The sequence below is a fragment of the Chiloscyllium plagiosum genome, unplaced genomic scaffold (genome assembly GCF_037043375.1).
Source record: "Chiloscyllium plagiosum isolate Xiang-an unplaced genomic scaffold, Cpla_swu_hap1 HiC_scaffold_25, whole genome shotgun sequence".
NCBI classification, from domain to species: domain Eukaryota; kingdom Metazoa; phylum Chordata; class Chondrichthyes; order Orectolobiformes; family Hemiscylliidae; genus Chiloscyllium; species Chiloscyllium plagiosum.
This window is the reverse complement of record NW_028270163.1, coordinates 3,668,309-3,687,302: the sequence shown is the minus strand read 5'-3', so window position 1 is coordinate 3,687,302 and position 18,994 is coordinate 3,668,309. Positions and strand designations below refer to the sequence as shown.

General features: G+C 48.8%; 1 protein-coding gene across 1 annotated transcript in view; it reads right to left on the bottom strand.

Annotated features, from left to right (window-relative positions):
* Positions 1-900: 900 nt before the first annotated feature.
* The window catches only part of ush1ga (Usher syndrome 1Ga (autosomal recessive)), a 43,833-nt gene continuing 25,739 nt past the window's right edge, over positions 901-18,994 (bottom strand). The window contains exons 2-3 of the mRNA XM_088000813.1: positions 7,658-9,019; positions 901-3,914 (exon numbers count right to left, since the gene is read on the bottom strand). Of these exons, the coding sequence (XP_087856939.1) occupies positions 7,795-9,019 (1,225 nt within the window). The 3' untranslated portion in view covers positions 901-3,914; positions 7,658-7,794. The remainder of the gene's footprint in view (positions 3,915-7,657; positions 9,020-18,994) is intronic.

The following is an 18,994-nucleotide window of genomic DNA, read 5'->3' as shown; positions in this document are numbered from 1 at the left end:
ACACACAACACTGTTATCCCCATACACGCAACACTGTTATCACCCACACACACAACACTGTTATCCCCCACACACACAACACTGTTATCACCCACAAACACAACACTGTTATCCCCCACACACACAACACTGTTATCACCCACAAACACAACACTGTTATCCGCCCAACACACAACACTTGTTATCACCCACACACACAACACTGTTATCCCCCCCACACACAACACTTGTTATCACCCACAAACACAACACTGTTATCTCCCACACACACAACACTGTTATCCCCCACACACACAACACTGTTATCAACGACACCTACAACGATGGTTCTGATTGTCTGCTCTCAGTGCAAAGTTGAATTTGTGTCATCCACACCTTTCTTCCCTCTCGCTGAATGTCTTTGGTGCTCTCCCAGCTATATTTGATATACTCCTGTTGCCCTTTGCCCTGCTCTCCCTCACCTTGTCGCCAGATCCTTGATTTTCTGTTCTCACCTTCAGTTTGAAATTCATAACCACTTCCTGTCTCTATCTGGGCTTCCCGCTAGCCCCTGCACCATCTGTGGTCCTCTCCTCTTCATCAGGTCTGTCATCCTTCTCTAATTTTAATTGCCCCACTAATGGGGCACATGCTTCAAGCTGATTGGTGTCAATGCTCTTAGACTGTCCTGTCAACTCTCTGTTTCCCTGTGCTGCTTTAAAATGCTCTTTAATTTCCCCTTTTTTGAGTAACTGCTTGCTCACTTCTTCTCATCCTGTCTCAGAGCCTCCGTGTTCAGGTTAGATTGATAGTGCCCCTCCTTTCCCATCAGAAAGGTGCTATAGAATGCCAGATGTTGTTGATGCATTGCCCCACACACTGGTCACCATAGAAACAATGACTAAAGCCACACAATTAAGCTCCTATTTGCAAAGTTTTTAATTAACAAAAACATTTCCACTGGCATTATTTGTAACATAGTGCACACAGTTATCATGTCAATGTATTAATTTAGCAGTTGCCAGACCGGGTTCAGTATTACGATGCATTCCCCATACAGTCCCAATATCACAGAACAGCTCATTGCAAAAGCTATCTTCCACTTAACTTTGGCTTTGATTTCCCATTTGTATTGGAGTTGTCAGTCATTCTTATGACCCCTTCTTCCTCAGCGCCACGTCCCCATTCTCCAGAGACTCCCCAGCCCTCCATGTGAAGTCGACAGAGTAAAAAGTGCTGAGAGTGTGGACAATCCAGGAAGCCATCAGGAGGCTGTGCTCAACAATCAGAGCTGGGACGTCCCCCTGACTGATGTGTTCTGCTGCTACCAGAATCCCAACTGAGCACTGGGACCGATATGAGACTGAGCGTGGATGTTAATCAGCGCAGCTCAGTGATAGGTCAGGGGCTCCTCACGAAGGCACCAGTGAGTCAAGTAACTCAACCCCACTCCTTGGGTGCAGCTTTCCTGACTGCACCACCTTTTGCCACAATACACTCTCCAGGATTCAACATGCTGCACTTGAGCTTCGCTATTTCTTCCTCAGAAGGGCAGGGTTGTGAAACCGACTGTGTCAGAAGAAGCTGGTGACTGGTGGGCGGCACGGTGGCTCAGTGGTTAGCACTGCTGCCTCACAGTGCCAGGGACCCAGGTTCGAGTCCACCCTTGGACAGACTGTCTGTGTGGGGTTTGCACATTCTCCCCGTGTCTGTGTGGATTCTCCAGGTGCTCCAGTTTCCTCCCACTGTCCTAAGATGTGCAAGTCAGGTGGATTGGCCATGCTACCTTGTCCATAGTGTCCATGCGCAGACTATGCGGATTAACCATGGGAAATGCAGGGTTACAGGGATTGGGCGGTATGCTCTTTGGACGGTCAGTGTTGACTTGATGGACGGAATGGCCTGCTTCCACACGGTAGGGAATCTATGGTCCTCAGTAATGCCTGGCTACAGCTGACACAAAAGTCTGAAATATTCACAAAGCTATAAGGAGTACAGAAGGAACGGTTCCAGTGGCTTCCCAGCTGAGTTGTGTATTCTCCATTACTTGTGCCATGCCAACATAAGACTAGCAGAAGTAGGCCATTCAGCCCATCAAGTTTATTCCACTGTTCAATCAGTTCATGGCTGAGCAACTCCACCTTTCTGCCTTCTCTCCATAGCCCTTGCTTCCCTTCCGGATTAAAAATCTTGTGGCATTTCTAACATGCTCCTAAACTGAGGACGTTCTGATGCCCAGGTGTAAACAGAACCACAATGTACCATCAAACAGGAGGCTTGATGCACTCGTTCTGGGTGGTACGTCTCTGCCGAAGCTGGGGTCTAGGGCCCAGTAATACCCCTACATCCATGCTCTGTCAGGCCCAGCTCAACAGGCAGCTCACAGCCAATGACCTGTTCTAGGACTGCTCCCAGACTAGGCAAGGCCATTACTGATAGAGCGGGGCTGTTAGTTGAGACACCATGTTCTATTTACAGACTCTGTTAAACAGATTGAGCAGAATTGCAATTCTCAAATGGCCCACATTAGCCACAAAGAGCGCAGAACCCAATGTCACCTTGTCCACTGTCACAAACAGCAGCTTGGCCTCAGGGTGCACCATTCGAACAGGAAGAGAAAGCAGCAGCTCGCTCTCAGAGCTCTATCAGCAGGTTCGCAACACCTTCCCCTAGTCCCTGTTTAACAGGGACACAATAGTCTGGGAATCTGTGATACTCACTACCCAGACCGACTGTGCCAAAGATCCAAACTTGTCAATCATGTAACCTTTCTATTTACACAGTGTCAGCTTACCCCATTATCACACTGCCCACCATCAAACAGGAACAACACAGGATTAGATACAGAGTAAAGCTGCTTCTACACTGCCCACCATCAAACACTCTCAGAACAGGGACAGCACAGGGTTAGATACAGAGTAAAACTCCCTCTACACTGTTCCACATCAAACACTCCCAGGACAGGAACAGCACAGGATTAGATACAGAGGAAAGCTATCTCTACACTGTCTCCATTATACACTCCTCGGATAGCGACAGGTGGATACAAAGGAGATCTTCTTCCGCAACTTCAGAATTGGCCTCAGTGTTAACCTGAAATAAATGGCCCCTTACCCATCATGCTTTAATGGGGTTGGCAATCAGCATGAGAGCAGGGAGACCCTCTACTGCAGTCTATAACTGGACTGTTTATGTTACCCCGTGTCCCAGTCATAAACAAAATGTCTTCAAATCAGGCTTCATGAACAGGGAGCTAGTCCCTGACTCTGTTTACAGCAAGATGGGGCGATGTGCAGCACCTCAGAGGATAGTCATTTTGTTAGTTACTGGCAATTTGCACGAATACATGCTGCATTTTTCTGGAAGACTAATGACGAGGAGAATATGGCTCTGTACGAAACAGTCACAACAACACGGCAGTGTGTGTACTGCTCCATCACTGAGAGGTACACGTGGGAAAGGAGTTCATATGGACGAGAGTCACAGATACTCTGTGTGGGTCTGTACCCTGCCCTGGGGTGGGGGGAGGGGCCATCGAGGTCAGTACCAGGCACTAGGCCATGTGACCCAGCGAGGACAACCAAGGATTTGACAGTCCCTCACAGACAGCCTCTCCACAATGGGAAGGTGGCAATCAGGCTTGGTGGTTCGGCAGGGCCAGGTCAGAGGGATGGTAGGGAGGAGTTGTGGAGGGACAGTGGATGGGAGGTTACAGTGCTGGGGTTTGGGGGGGCGGGGTGCTGGGTGGGAGTTGCAGGGCCCTGTTATACCTCCTGCTGGTATGGAAATCCCTATCGATACTGAGTCTGAGTTGAGTCCACGAGGAAGAACTGGGAACACCGACGGCTGTCGAATTCAGAACGTGGAGGATGGATTTCTCTGGTAACGTGGCCCAGGCAGGAAATAGTTACATACCCCACGACACTTCTCTACACCTGCAAAATAAAAAAAAAATTAATATACTGGCATCAGCAACAGTGGGACTGTGGTGTTCACACTGACAAGTGACAGACTGGCAGCATCGACCAAATCAAGATTGAGGGCACTGGAAGCACCAATACAATAGGAACCAGCTCCATTGACGGTCGAAATACTGGTGCCATGCGGGCAGCATTGTTTGCACAGGCACTGGCATCGACAGCAGGCAATAGACCAACCTGTTCCATATTAAAACAAAAAAAACTGACAGCGCTCAGCAGGTCTGGCAGGAAACACAGTTTAGGATTTCAGGTCAATGACCAGTCCCAGTCGGGACTCGGCAAAGTTCGGGGATGTCAGCAAGTTTTAAGCAAGCGATTGGGGAGGGTGGGAATTGGAAAAATAAAAGCCAAGCAAAAGCTTGGATTTCCTCCGGGTGCTCCGGTTTCCTCCAAGAGATGAGCAAACGAGGTGGAGTCGTCACAGGTATTGCAGGTTTATGGAGATTGGGTGCGGGGGCTGGGGGTGCTGTATCTGGGTAGGATGCTCTTCAGAGAGACCATGTGAACTCGATGGGCCGAATAGCCTGCCTTCACACTGGAGGGATTCTGTGATTCAAAGGTATAATCCAGTGGAGGGCAGTGGAAATCGAATGGCAAAAGGGACAATGCTGTAGCACGGAGGAACATAGTCGCTGACGGCTAACTGACCAACCTGTAGGAGTGTTACATTTGCCCCCTATAATCCTCTGGCATCTCCTCCATATCTCGGGAAAATTTTGGCAAATCCATTCATTATCCTCCCACTCCCTCACCCCTCGCCACACACCTCCTTGAGGAATCTCAATGCCAGCAATCCAGTCATGGAGAACCCATCAATCTTTACCATGACGGTGGCTCAGTGGTTAGCACTGCGGCCTCACAGTGCCAGGGACCCAGGTTCAATTCCAGCCTCGGGTGACTGCCTGGATGAAGTTTGTACATTCTCCCCCGTGTCTGTGTGGGCTCCCTCCAGGTGCTCCAGTTTCCTCCCACAGTCCAAAGGTGTGCAGGTCAGGTAGATTAGCCATGCCAAATTGCCCATAGTGTCCAGGGATGTGTGGGTTAGGTGGATTAGCCCTGGGAAATGCAGGGTTACAGGGATTGAGTAGGAGGGTGGGATGCTCTTCTGAGGGTCGGTGTGGACTCAGTGGGCCGAATGACCTGCTTCCACATTGTACGGATTCTGTGATACCATTTCAAATGGTAATTTATCTGTGTCCACTGCCTCAGTGAACACTTATATTGAGTATTTATTAAGTATTCAAGCCTTCCCAAATCATTACTCCAACTGACCTCCCTCTACATCTCTCCCTGCACTTTTTTGAACACTGAAACCATGATTATTAAGCATCTTTGTCCTCACCATTTGAAATCCTATTTGCATAGTACACCCCTTCTAAACCTACCCCGGTATAATATGGAGCTACCTCTTTTACAGAGTCATAGAGATGTACAGCACAGAATCAGACCCTTCGGCCCAACCCGTCCATGCCGACCAGATATCCCAATCCAATCTAGTCCCACCTGCCAGCACCCGGCCCATATCCCTCCAAACCCTTCCTATTCATATACCCATCCAAATGCCTTTTAAATGTTGCAATTGTACCAGTCTCCACCACATCCTCTGGCAGCTCATTCCATACACATACCACCCTCTGCGTGAAAAAGGTTCCCCTTAGGTCTCTTTTATATCTTTCCCTGGACCTTTACCCTCTAGTTCAGGACTCCCCCACCCAAGGGAAATGACAGTTTCTATTTACTGTATCCATGCCCTTCATGATTTAATAAACCTCTATAAGGTCACCCTCAGACTTTTGCCTCAGAGGATGGTCATTCAACAGGAAGTGTCCAAGGGGAGGGGCAGAGAGTCTGGGGGTGGGGGTGTCTGAGGGGAAGTGAATCTGAGTGGAGGGGGAAGTCAGTCTGGGGGGAGGGAGTGTCTAAGGGGAGGGGCAGAGAGTCTGGGGGCATTGTGATTGGAGGGGCAGAGACTCTTAGGAGAGAAGGAGAGTATCTGAGGGGAATGGGAGAGTGACTGAGGGGAGGGGAGAGTGTGTGAGGGTAAGGGTGAGAGAGTCTGAGGGGTGAAGAGTCGAGGGGCAGGGAGAGTCTGAGGGGCTGGGGAGAGTCTGAGGAGGGGAGAGTCTGAGGGGCGGGGGAGAGTCTGAGGAGGGGAGTCTGAGGGGTAGGGGAGAGTCTGAGGAGAGGAGAGTCTGAGGGGTTGGGGAGAGTCTGAGGAGGGGAGAGTCTGAGGGTGGGGGAGAGTCTGAGTGGGGAGAGTCTGAGGGAGGGGAGAGTCTGAGGGGAGGGGAGAGTCTGAGTGGAGGGGAGAGTGTCTGAAGGGAGATGGACACAATGAGGTGACCGAGATCAGGCCTGGGGAAGGTGGTGTAGCTGTCTGTGACCATTCATAGACATAAGACTTTCTCTGAGCTATGGGCATGGCACGAGCTAATGTTGTAGAAACAAATTGTTGACAATAATTTGATGGCTTTCCTTTCGTTCAAAAGCAGGAACACACTAACTGGCACAGCCAACACAGAATCAGTTCCCAAAACTGAGTGTTGCTTGGTTTCTATTTGTGAAAAAAGGAAGCATATACATTAATTAATCTTAATTTGGTTGTTGAGCAAATCATCCTCATCAGCCAATGCAGAGATTTGATTGAATAAAGATTTGTACACCTGTTGTCTCTCACTGTGCCTCACGCTTGTACACGCACGCTCACACACACACTCACACACACACGCACACACACACGCACGCTCTCACACACACACATGCACACACACGCGCTCACACACACGCGCTCACACACACACATACACAACATGGGTGCTCAGGAAAATATAAGCACTACCACAAAAGCAGGTAAAGAGATTTGACAGCAGCTCAGGTTTGAGGCCTGGCTTAGAGAATGGGAACTGTCTGGATTACCAAGAGCTGGCAGAAGCTCAATGGGTCGAATGGCCTCCTCACATGCTGTAATGACTGGATGTGATGTGGTGTGTGAGACTCAATGAGAGATTTCAGACAGTGGAGAGTATTGAGAGTAAGGATTCAGCATTGGGATTTTATCAGGAAGGATGGAGCCTGTGAGCAGTCAGAGGACTGTTGCGAAACAGCAGATGACCATTCATGCCATTGAGCTCGTGCTGGGAATAAGAATTATTGGCCAACTATGAATGTGTCATGAAAGAAAACCCCAACACACAACAGAAGGACATTATCATGGCACCCGGGGGCTGACTGGGTCAGCTAGATATTTGGCAGTGTGTGCATCATCCTGACACACAGACAGAGACAGAGATAGACACAGACAGAGACACAGTAATAGACAGAGACACGTGGTGCCACAGTGGTTGAGTGGTTAGCACTGCTGCCTCACAGCGCCAGGGACCCAGGTTCAATTCCAGCCTCGGGTAACTGTCTGTGTGGAGTTTGCACATTCTCCCCGTGTCTGCGTGGGTTTCCTCCCACAGTCCAAAGTTGTGCAGGTTAGGTGAATTGGCTATGCTCGATTGCCCATAGTGTCCAGGGATGTCTAGGTTAGGTGGGTTAGCCTTGGGAAATGTAAGAGGATAGGGTAAAGGGGTGGGTCTGGGTGAGATCATTTCCAGTGACTTGGTGCGGGCTTGATGGGCCAAATGGCCTGGTTCCACATTGTAAGGATTCTATTTAAAATTTACAGAGACACACACAGATGGAGTTGTTCTTACCTGACACAGCCCTCCTTCAGGACAGTGTGCTGTCACCCTCTATGCTAGTTGGCTGCCAGTCAGATTGGTGTGAAGCTCCTGTCAGGAACAGCAGCCTGCGAGGGGCCCCCTGTCTCCCTGCTCACAATAGGGCCCCCTCACAGGCTGGTGTCCTCCAGTTTGTCAGGCCGCTCAAGGGCCTGCTGTCTCCTCTGGACACCCTCCAGGATTTTCTTCCTGGGCCCCAGGGGGATGGCAATACTTTTCAGATCCTCATCTGAGCACAGCACCAGAGCGTCGAGGTCAATCTGCTCCCTGTTGAAGACTGGCACCAATTCGGAGATGCTCAGGGAGGCCAGGAACGTTTCCAGGGGGCTACTGTCAACATCAGGCTCAGGGCTCAGCTCCAGGCCCAACCAGGATGACTGGTCCTCAGCCTCAGCGGCCTCTTGCAGGCTCCGGGCACTGCCAATGCTGTCGTCCAGGCTGGGGGGGCGGCGAAGGCCTGGGGCCTGTTCCTCAGGGTCTGGCTCCTCCTCATCCCCCTGGCCTGAGCCCAGGCCTAGACCAAACAGCCCACCACTCGCATAGCTCCTCCGGAAGAGCAGAGTGCCCAGACCGGGCCTGTTGAAGAGGGACTCGTGTCCAGAGTCAGTGCTGACCTCGGAGCCGGCAGCCTCTGTAGGGCCTGGGCCTGGCTCGCTGGCTCCGTCGGGGCTGAACATGTCCCGGATGTTGCGGCGGCTGTTACCCCGGGGACTGGAGTGCTGCCCAGGCGGCCTGACTGACATCACCTCACTGCTGAGCTGCAGGCCCGAGAGCGAGCGCACACTCCTCCGACCATCCTCCGACACCTTGAAGGTTCCATCCGCCTGCTTCCTCCTCTCCAGCCTCCTCTGCATCTTGCTCTTGCCCCCCTTGGCCATGGCCGAAGCCGAGGGCCCGAGTGAGTAAGGCCCCGAGGCCAGGCCCTGAAGCCTGCGGCCTAGGCTGCTGCCGCTGGCGAAGCTGGAGAAGCTGACGGTGTCCGAGGTATCCAACATCTCCCTCCTGTGCCTTTTCTCCATCCGGCGGCGGTGCCTCTCCTGCAGCTTGGCGCATTCCTTGATGCGTTTGTCGGCTTCACGGAAGGCCCTGCGCTTCAGTTTGCTCACCAACTTCGGGTTGAGCTGGGTCTGCTTGGCAGCGATGGAGTCCAGGTAGCGGATACACTCCATGTGGTTCTTCATGGCTGCCATGTCCAACGGCGTGTGGTAGTCATTGTCCAGGCACCAGATGTTTGCACCAAACGACACCAGGAAGGATAGCAGGTTCAGGTGGCCGTGAGCAGCTGCCAGGTGAAGGGGCGCATTCCCCCAGAGGTCACATTTGTCAGGGTCACCACTGGAGAAAACAGAGAGAGAGAGAGAGAGACGTTGTCAGTCACCAGTGGTGCTTTTTGGGGTGGCTGGCACGGTGAGCTGGTATTCACTCTCTCCTTCCCACACCCACTCCAACACCATTCTGGGATCTTCAATCACTCTTCCAAACTTCAGTGGAAACAAGCACAGTCTGTCCAACTTTTCCTCATGAGGATCATTCACTCATTCCAGGTATCTAGGTACAAACCTCCTCTGAACCATCTCCAACACACTTACATCATACCTTAAATAGGGAGCCCGAAAAGTATTCGAAATGTGCTATCACTCTGTAACTGACATCTAACATGCCTCAATTCAATTCCTCATGAAATACAGGATGGCATCCCATGAACCTGTTGAATTACTCACTGTATCTGCACACTAACACTCACAAAAGAACACAAAAATCCCTCTGCACCTCGAAGTTCTGCAGACATTCTCCATTTCAGTAATATTTTGTTTTTATAATAGGTACGTATCTAAAACATAGGTGTGTAATGTGCAGGTGTGTAATGGTGGGTGTGTAACAGGCCAGTTTGTAGCAAGCGAGTGTGTCGCAGTTACATGCAATGGACAGGTGAATACCAAATGTTCAGTTTAACACATAGGTGTGTAATGGCTTTGTGTATAACATGCAACTGTGTGTGCGTGCGTGTGTATGTGTGTGTGTGTATGTATGTGTGTGTGTGTGTGTGTGTGTATTTGTGTGTGTGTGTGTATGTGTGTGCGTGTGTGTGTGCGTGTGTATGTGTGTGTGCAGGTGTATGTGTGTATGTGCGTGTGTGTATGTGCATGTGTATGTGTGTGTGCGTGTATGTGTGTGTATGTGTGTATGCGTGTGTATGTCTGTGCGCGCACGTATGTGTGTGTGTGCGCGCGTGTGTGTGTATGCGTGTGTATGTGTGTGTATATGTGTGTGCGCGTGTGTGTATGTGTGTGTGTGCGTGTGTATGTGTATGTGTGTGTGCATGTGCATATGTATGTGTGTGCGTGCGTGTGTGTATGTGTGTGTGCGTGTGTGTGCATATGTGTGTGTGTGCGTGTGTGTATGTGTGTGTGTGCGTATGCGTGTGTGTGTGTGCACGTGCTCACATGTGTGAATGTGCATGTGTGTATGTGCGTGTGTGTGCGTGTGTGGGTGTGTGTGTGTATGTGTATGTATGTGTGTGTATGTGTGTATTTGTGTGTGCGTGTATATGTGTGTGTGCGTGTGTGCGCGTGCATGTATGTGTCTGTGTGTGCGCGCGTGTGTGTGTATGCGTGTGTATGTATGTGTGTGTATGTGTGCGCGCGTGTGTGTGTATGTGTGTGCGTGTGTGTGTATATGTGTGTGCGTGTGTATGCGTGTGTGTGTATGTGTGTGTATGTGTATGTGTGTGTGTGCGTGTGTATGTGTGTGCATGTGTGTGTATGTGTGTATTTGTGTGTGCGTGTATATGTGTGTGTGCGTGTGTGTGCGCGCATGTATGTGTCTGTGTGTGCGCGTGTGTGTGTATGTGTGTGTGTATGTATGTGTGTGTATGTGTGCGCGTGTGTATGTGTGTGTGCGTGTGTGTGTGTGTGTGTATGTGTGTGTGTGCGTGTGTATGTGTGTGCATGTGCATGTGTATGTGTGCGTGCATGTGCATTTGTGTGTGTGTGCGTGTGTATGTCTGTGTATGTGTGTGTGTGCTTGTGTATGTGTGTGTGTATGTGTGTGTGTGCGCGCGTGTGTTTGTGCGTGTGTGTATGTGCGTGTGTGTGCATGTGTGTATGTGTGTGAATGTGTGTGCATGTGTGTTTGCATGTGTGTGCGTGTGTGTGTGTGCGTGTGTGTATGTGTGTGAATGTGTGTGCATGTGTGTTTGCATGTGTGTGCGTGTGTGTGTGTGCGTGTGCGTATGTGTATGTGTATGTATGGTTGTGTATGTGTGTGTGTATGTGTATGTGTGTGTATGTGTGTGTGTATGTGTGTGTATGTGTGTATGTATGTGTGTGTGTGCGCGTGTATGTGTGTGTGCGTGTGTGTATGTGTGTGTATGTGTGTGTATGTGTGCGCGTGTGTGTGTATGTGTATGTGTGTGTGTGAATGTGTATGTGTGTGCGTGCATGTGTGTGTGAATGTGTGTGCGTGTGTGTGTGTGTGTGTTTTAGAAATGTGCAGATGTAAAAAGAATGGGTGTGTAATGAACTAATGTGTAACTGGTGGTTATATATAACAATTTCCCAGTGCAGAAATGACTAACACGAGGGGTCATAGTTTTAAGCTGGTTGGAGGAAAGTATAGAGGGGATGTCAGAGGCAGGCTCTTTACACAGAGAGTTGTGAGAGCATGGAACGTGTTGCCAGCAGTAGTTGTGGAGGCAGGGTCATTGGGGACATTGAAGAGACTCCTGGACATGCATATGGTCACAGACATTTGAGGGTGCATACATGAGGATCAGTGGAAGGCACAACATCGTGGGCTGAAGGGCCTGTTCTGTGCTGTACTGTTCTATGTGCTATGTTCTATGTTCTAATTGAGTGTGTTAAAAATGGGGATATAATGGATAGGTTTAAACTGGCCAGATGTATTAACTAGCAGTTATATAACAGTGTGCTTACGACAGGCAGATATGTAATGGGAAACAAAAACAGAGATTGCTGGAGAAACGCATAGCTCTGGCAGCATCTGTGGGGACGAAGCAGAGTTAACATTTTGGGTCCAGTGACCCTTCTACAGAACTGACATTAACTTTGTCTCCACAAGGGTTCACAAGGAGGAGATGTTAGCAATGCTGCCAGACCTGCTGAGTTTCTCCAACAATTTCTGATTTTCAACATCCAGACCCCTTTTATTTTGGTTTCATCATAGAGTCACATAGCATCGAAACAGACCCTTCGGCCCATCTCCATGTTCCCAAACTAAATAAGTTCGATTTGCCTGCATTTGGTCCATATCCCTCTAAACCCTTCCTACTCATGTAGCTGTCCAAATGTCTTCTGTCAAAAGGAAGAAGGAGGCTTATGTAAAGGTAAGATGTGAAGGCTCAATTAGAGTGCTTGAGAGTTACAGGTTAGCCAGGAAAAACGTAAAGAGAGAGCTAAGAAGAGCCAGGAGGGAACATGAGAAGTCTTTGGCAGGTAGGATCAAGGAAAACCCTAAGGCTTTCTATAGATATATCAGGAATAAATGAATGACCGGGATAAGCTTCCGATGCAGGGTTTTTGCCTGAAATGTCGATTTTCCTGCTCCTCAGATGCTGCTTGACCTGCTGTGCTTTTCCAGCACCACTCTCATCTAGGGTAAGATTAGAGCCAGTCAAGGACAGTAATGGGAAGTTGTGTGTGGAGTCCGAAGAGATAGGAGAGGTGCTAAATGAATATTTTTTTGTCAGTATTCACACAGGAGAAAGACAATGTTATCGAGAAGAATAGACTAGGCAGGATTGGGGTTCACAAGGAGGAGATGTTAGCAATTCTGCAAAGTCTGAAAATAGATAAGTCCCCTGGGCCGGATGGGATTTATCCTAGGATTCTCTGGGAAGCCAGGGAGGAGATTGCTGAGCCTTTGGCTTTGATCTTAATGTTGTCATTGTCCACAGGAATAGTACCAGAAGATTGCAGGAGAGTAATCATTGTCCCCTTGTTCAAGAAGGGGAGTAGAGACAACCCTGGTAATTATAGACTAGTGAGCCTTACTTCGGTTGTGGGTAAAGTGGTGGAAAAGGTTATAAGAGATAGCATTTATTATCATCGAGAGAGGAATAAGTTGATTAGGGATAGTCAACACGGTTTTGTGAAGGGTAGGTCGTGCCTCACAAACCTTACTGAGTTCTTTGAGATGGTGACCAAATAGGTGGATGAGGGTAAAGCAGTTGGTGTAATGTATATGGATTTCAGCAAAACGTTTGGTAAGGTTCCCCACAGTAGGCTACTGAAAAAAATACAGAGGTATGGGATTTAGCAGTTTGGATCAGACATTGGCTAGCTGGAGGAAGACAGAGGGTGGTGGTTGATGGGAAATGTTTCATCCTGGAGTTCAGTTACTGGTGGTGTACCGCAAGGATCTGTTTTGGGACCACTGCTGTGTGTCATTTTTATAAATGACCTGGATGAGGGCATAGAGGGTTAGTAAATTTGCGGATGACACTAAAATTGGTGGAGTTGTTGGACAGTGGTGGCTAGCAGAAGGGGACACAGCTTTAAATTGAGGGGTGATAGATATAGGACAGATATCAGAGGTAGGTTCTTTACTCAGAGAGTAGTAGAGGTGTGGAATGCACTGCCTACAACAGTCGTAGACTTGCCAACTTTAAGGGCATTTAAATGATCATTGGGTAAACATATGGATGACAATGGAACAGTGTAGTTAGATGGGCTTCAGATTGGTTTCACAGGTCGGTGCAACATCGAGGGCCGAAGGGCCTGTGCCGTGTTGTAATGTTCTATGTTCTAAATGTTGTAACTGTACCTGCATCTCCTATTCCCTTTGGCAGCTCGTTACACATTTCACCTGGAGACCATTGGGTTCTCTTATACATCTTTACTTTGATCTTATCGTTTATTAAAAGGTTTTTCCCTCAAATATAAAATTCAACAATTATTCAGAAAGAGGGTCAATCGTTTTGGGGATGAATAAATAATATCACCAGCTTCCCATGGGAAATGTTTCACTTAGTTGCTGTGGGTATCATTGTGCAGCTCCCTCACTGGCACAGCCCTCACTAGTGACCATGTTTTACAGTGCGCCACATTAATTGAAATATTTCCTCCACTTTTCGGCTCAAAAAAGTATCATAAATTGCTGCAAGGCCAATATTAACATACTCCTGTTAATGGAGACGTATGGGAGGGTATAGAACAGACTGAAAATGTGTTGCTGGAAAAGTGCAGCAGGTTAGGCAGCATCCAAGGAGCAGGAGAATCGATGTTTCGGGCATGAGCCCGTCTTCAGGAATCCTGCTGAAACGTCGGTCCTCCTGCTCCTTGGATGCTGCCTGACCTGCAGCGCTTTTCCAGCAACACATTTTTCAGCTCTGATCTCCAGCATCTGCAGTCCTCACTTTCTCCTATAGAACAGACTGGTATATAACAGGTGATGAGAGATTCTGTAGCAAGTGTAACAGGAATGTGTGTAATGTGGGTGTACATAATGAACTATTTCATGGGCATGGATATGAAATAGCCTGGTGTCTAACAGACTGATTGATAGACTTTGTTGAAATGGGTGGGTGTATATCTTTTCTGTAGGCAGAAATGTTATCACGCACACTGAGTGACCTTCCCACCATCAAAATCACTGTGACTTATTTTTGTGATTTTGTTTTCAACTATTATTCACCAACAGTAAAAACTGCTGTGTAGCCAAATCAATATTTAAATGCAAAGCCCATTAAAGACAAAGCAAACCATCAATAGTGAAGGGGGTGGGGATGGAGGGGTAGGGAGAGATGAAAGGGGCAAAATTAAAATGGAGTTGGAGGGGGTGATGAAGCTCTGTATCCTCTTGGTGGACACTGCGTGCTCTTTCTCCAAGGACACCCGGGCTTGAATGTAACCAGGGAAGAGGGGCAGGCAGTCGGCAGAGAGGACTCTGCCCCCCGCCCCCACTCCATGGCCACTGCTGGGACCTGTTAATGGCCTGCCCCATGAGAAGATCCTCCAACCTGGCCACATGACCTCTGCACCGGGCGCCCAAAGATCAAGAACATGCAACTAAAACCACAAATAACGGCACAGGGAGTGCAAACACCCACGACACAACACGCACACGAATCACGGACTCCACAGCGCCACAAAATAAAAGAGTTTGCCTGGGAGCCCAGTCAGGTGCTCAGTGGTTAGCACTGCTGCCTCACAGTGCCAGGGCCCTGGGTTCGATTCCAGCCTCGTCCTTGAAAGTGGAGTCGCAGGTAGATAGGATAGTGAAGAAGATGTTTGGTCTGCTTTCCTTTATTGGTCAGAGTATTGAGTACAGGAGTTGGGAGGTCATGTTGCGGCTGTACAGGACATTGGTTAGGCCACTGTTGGAATATTGTGTGCAATTCTGGTCTCCTTCCTATCAGAAAGATGTTGTGAAACTTGAAAAGGTTTAGAAAAGATTTACAAGGATGTTGCCAGGGTTGGAGGATTTGAGCTACAGGGAGAGGTTGAACAGGCTGGGGCTGTTTTCCTGGAGCGTTGGAGGCCGAGGGGTGACCTTATAGAGGTTTACAAAATTATGAGGGACATGGATAGGATAAATAGGCAAAGCCTTTTCCCTGGGGTCGGGGAGTCCAGAACTAGAGGGCATAGGTTTAGGGTGAGAGGGTTTTTCACACAGAGGGTGGTATGTGTATAGAATGAGCTGCCAGAGGAAGTGGTGGAGGCTGGTACAATTGCAACATTTAAGTGGCATTTGGATGGGTATATGAATAGGAAGGGTTTGGAGGGATATGGGCCGGGTGCTGGCAGGTGGGACTAGATTGGGTTGGGATATCAGGTCGGCATGGACAGGTTGGGCCGAATGGTCTGTTTCCATGCTGTACATCTCTATGACTCCCCGCATCTGTGTGGGTTTCCTCCGGGTGCTCCAGTTTCCTCCCACAGTCCAACGATTTGCAGGCTCGGTGAATTGGCCATGTTAAATTACCCGTAGCGTTCAGGGATGTGTAGGTTAGGTACATTAATTGGGGCAAATGAAGCGTAATAGGGAATGGGTTTGGGTGGGATATCCTTCGGAGGGTGGGTGTAGACCTGTTGGGTCGAAGGGCCTGATTCCACGCTGTAGGGATTCTATGTAGGTGTACAACGGGAGGGTGTTTATAACAACGGGAGGGTGTGCTATTGGCAATTGTAACAAATGGATGTGCATCATGTGGATGTGTCGAGGCAAGGTGTGTGATGGATGGATGTCTAACAGGTGAACCAAAGCATTCTCAAACAAAAACATTCACCCTGGGCCACAGAAGGAGATGGTTGTGGAATGATCACCAGTTCCAGAATGTCTGGAACAAAGACAAGGGTCCAGGGTCCGGGTGGTGTGGGGGTGGAGGAGAATCCCAGAGCTTCGGGCCCCAGGCAACTGAGGGCAAGGCTGCCCAAGTGCGAGAGTTCAAATCCAGCCATCGCCAGACTGGAATTAGAGCAGTGTAGATCTATCAGAGAGCTGTGGGGCTCGGGAGAGATTAGAGAGGTACGGAGGGGTTTAGGCTATGGAGAAATTTGAAACCAACAAAGTGAATTTTAAAATGACTGACAATTATTTGACTGGGAGCCAATATAGGTGAGTGAGCACAGGGGCGAGAGGGGAAAGGGATTCAGTCTGAGTTAAGACACAGACCGCAGAGGTTTGGTCAGGCTCAAGTGTATGGGTGGTGGGGGGGTGGGGGGAGACCAGTGGATAGGAATAATTGAGTCTAAAGGTGATGAAGGCTGGGAGTGAAGTCAGGTGATGTTCTGGTGGTGGGTACTGGTAGGTGTGGAGATGGTGTGAATAGGAGACAATGAGACATAGAGAGTGTGAGTTGGTTAATTTAGTCTCAGTCTGTTACTGGGGGGGAGGGATGGTGTTGGCAGATAGGTTGTGAGATTTCTCCGACTAGCAAAGCAGGTATCCGATCCCTTAATGCTGTGTTTATTTTTGTGGGATCTTGCTGTGTACAAGTCAGCTGTTGCATTTCCCACATTTCCCTTCATTTGGAGTATCCTGAGGTTGGGAACGGTGTGATGGAAATGCGAGTTCTTCCCTCGTGACAATCAATGTTTTCCCTTCATTCCGTTCATGCTGAGGGATCTCCTGCAGGGTTGTGGGGGGGGGGTCTTTAAAATGTCACTTCCTCAGGTACCTCAGGGAGCCACAGCAAAGCAATAATTCATGCTCTTCGTTTCTCAATGAATTATTTAGCCTGCACATAGGGAGGAAACCAAGCAGCAAAAGTAAATAGGTCTGTCTTGAGTTGGTACAAAGCAGGGCTATCTCTCTTAGAGATCAGAGCCATTATTAGTTAGTCTGTAATGAGTGACCCCTCTGGTTATCCTTACCTTATGTTTACCCCATGAACACAAGCTCTGGCTTGTAATAATGCTTTTGTGTCACCAAAGATCAGGGATTATGAGGAGTCAGATAACATTGAGTTATAATGGGATGGCAAACAATATTTGACTGCAGCCCATTGGAATATACGCAGTCTGTGTCTCTTGTTTGGCCCTTCAAACCCAGTCGAGTTTTGACAAAGAGCTCTTGCATCGCACAACTTTCTCAGCAAAATGTCCCCCTGGGAAAACAGGGGCTAATGGGCCACTTGCCCACGTTCAGTCAGCTGAGCGATAGCCCGCTACAGGTAAAAAAAAAGCCAAGGGAGCGTCAGCTATCTCATGCCTTATTGTTTGAAATTTAATACAAACCACTGGGAGTAGGGTTTCTGAGAGCCCAGAGACTCTGCAGGGAATCTGATCCTCAGCTCTAACTGCAATTCGAGTCCGTGCCCTGATCAACATGACTCATTGTGACTGCAGTCAGACTCTCTGTCCCTCACCTCCTCTCTTTGCGTTCACTCATCAGAGTGAGGCCCCAGGCTCAACCATAAAGCAGCAGGCCCTCGCTGGATCGCTGCTACTCTGGTTTGGACTCCATGGTCATCTTCATGTCAAACATGTGCTGTAGCCTACCCACTGCCTTTGGAGACAACTGTCTTGATGTTGGGTAACCCACTGGGCTATTATACAAGTATTTTTAAATTAAAAATTAAATTTTAAATTAAAAATACACAAGTATTTTTAAATTCATTCCTGGGATGAGGGTGCCACTGGCATTATTGTTACTGCCCATCTTGAATTGCCCAACACATCACTGTGGGTCTGGAGTCACGTGTAGGCCAGACCAGGTAGGGATGGCAGTTTCCTTCCCTAAAGGGCATTGGTGACCCAGATGGGCTTTGGTTTCCTGACAATAGACAATGGATTCAGGGTCATCATTGGATTGTTAATCACAGATTTGGGTTTTTTTACCTCAAATCCCCCACCATTTGCCTTGGCAGGATTCAAACTCCAGTCCCCACAACGTTACCTGGGTCTCTGGATTAACAGCACGGTGGCACAGTGGTTAGCACTGCTGCCTCACAGCGCCAGAGACCCGGGTTCAATTCCCGCCTCAGGCGACTGACTGTGTGGAGTTTGCACGTTCTCCCCGTGTCTGCGTGGGTTTCCTCCGGGTGCTCCGGTTTCCTCCCACAGTCACAACGATGTGCAAGGTCAGGTGAATTGGTCATACTAAAATTGCCCGTAGTGTTAGATAAGGGGTAAATGTAGGGGTATGGGTGGGTTTCGCTTCGGCGGGTCGGTGTGGACTTGTTGGGCCGAAGGGCCTGTTTCCACACTGTAATCTAATCTAATCTAATCTAATAATACCATTAAACCCTCACCTCCTACGTTGCCTGCAAGCCAAACACAGGCGGGTCTGAATTGGTAAGGAGCAGTGGCTGGAAGCTGATGAAGAGGCGAGATCTCAAAAGTTAAAAGATGACTCCAATCTGTGTCTAACACTGAGACCCCACACTGGGAGAACGGGGCACCTGGAAACACTGAGTTTTAATGCAGTCTAATGCCACATAGAGACTAAATACTCAAACTGACACAGCGGAATAGATTGTCGACATGTTACCCAGGGTTTCAGTTGGCAATGTGGATCTGTTTCTCACATCCCTGGGACACCTCAAAGGGCAGAACAATCACCAATTCAAATGTAGACCTTGTTGTAACATTGACGAATGCGCAGCAGGAACACCTGACTGACACCTACCCCAGCGAGGCCTGTGTCACTGAGGGTACTGGGGATGTTTGTCTGTCAGAATGGGATATGGCTGATCACTGGAGAAGCTCATCAGGCAGATCCAGTGTTGCTAACGCTGACACTGGGCAGAAAGTCATTATTAACCAGCCAGCTTACCACTCCATTACTCATTATTAATCTCACCACAGCTTAATCTGTGCACACGTTATTGACGAAAGATTTACAAAG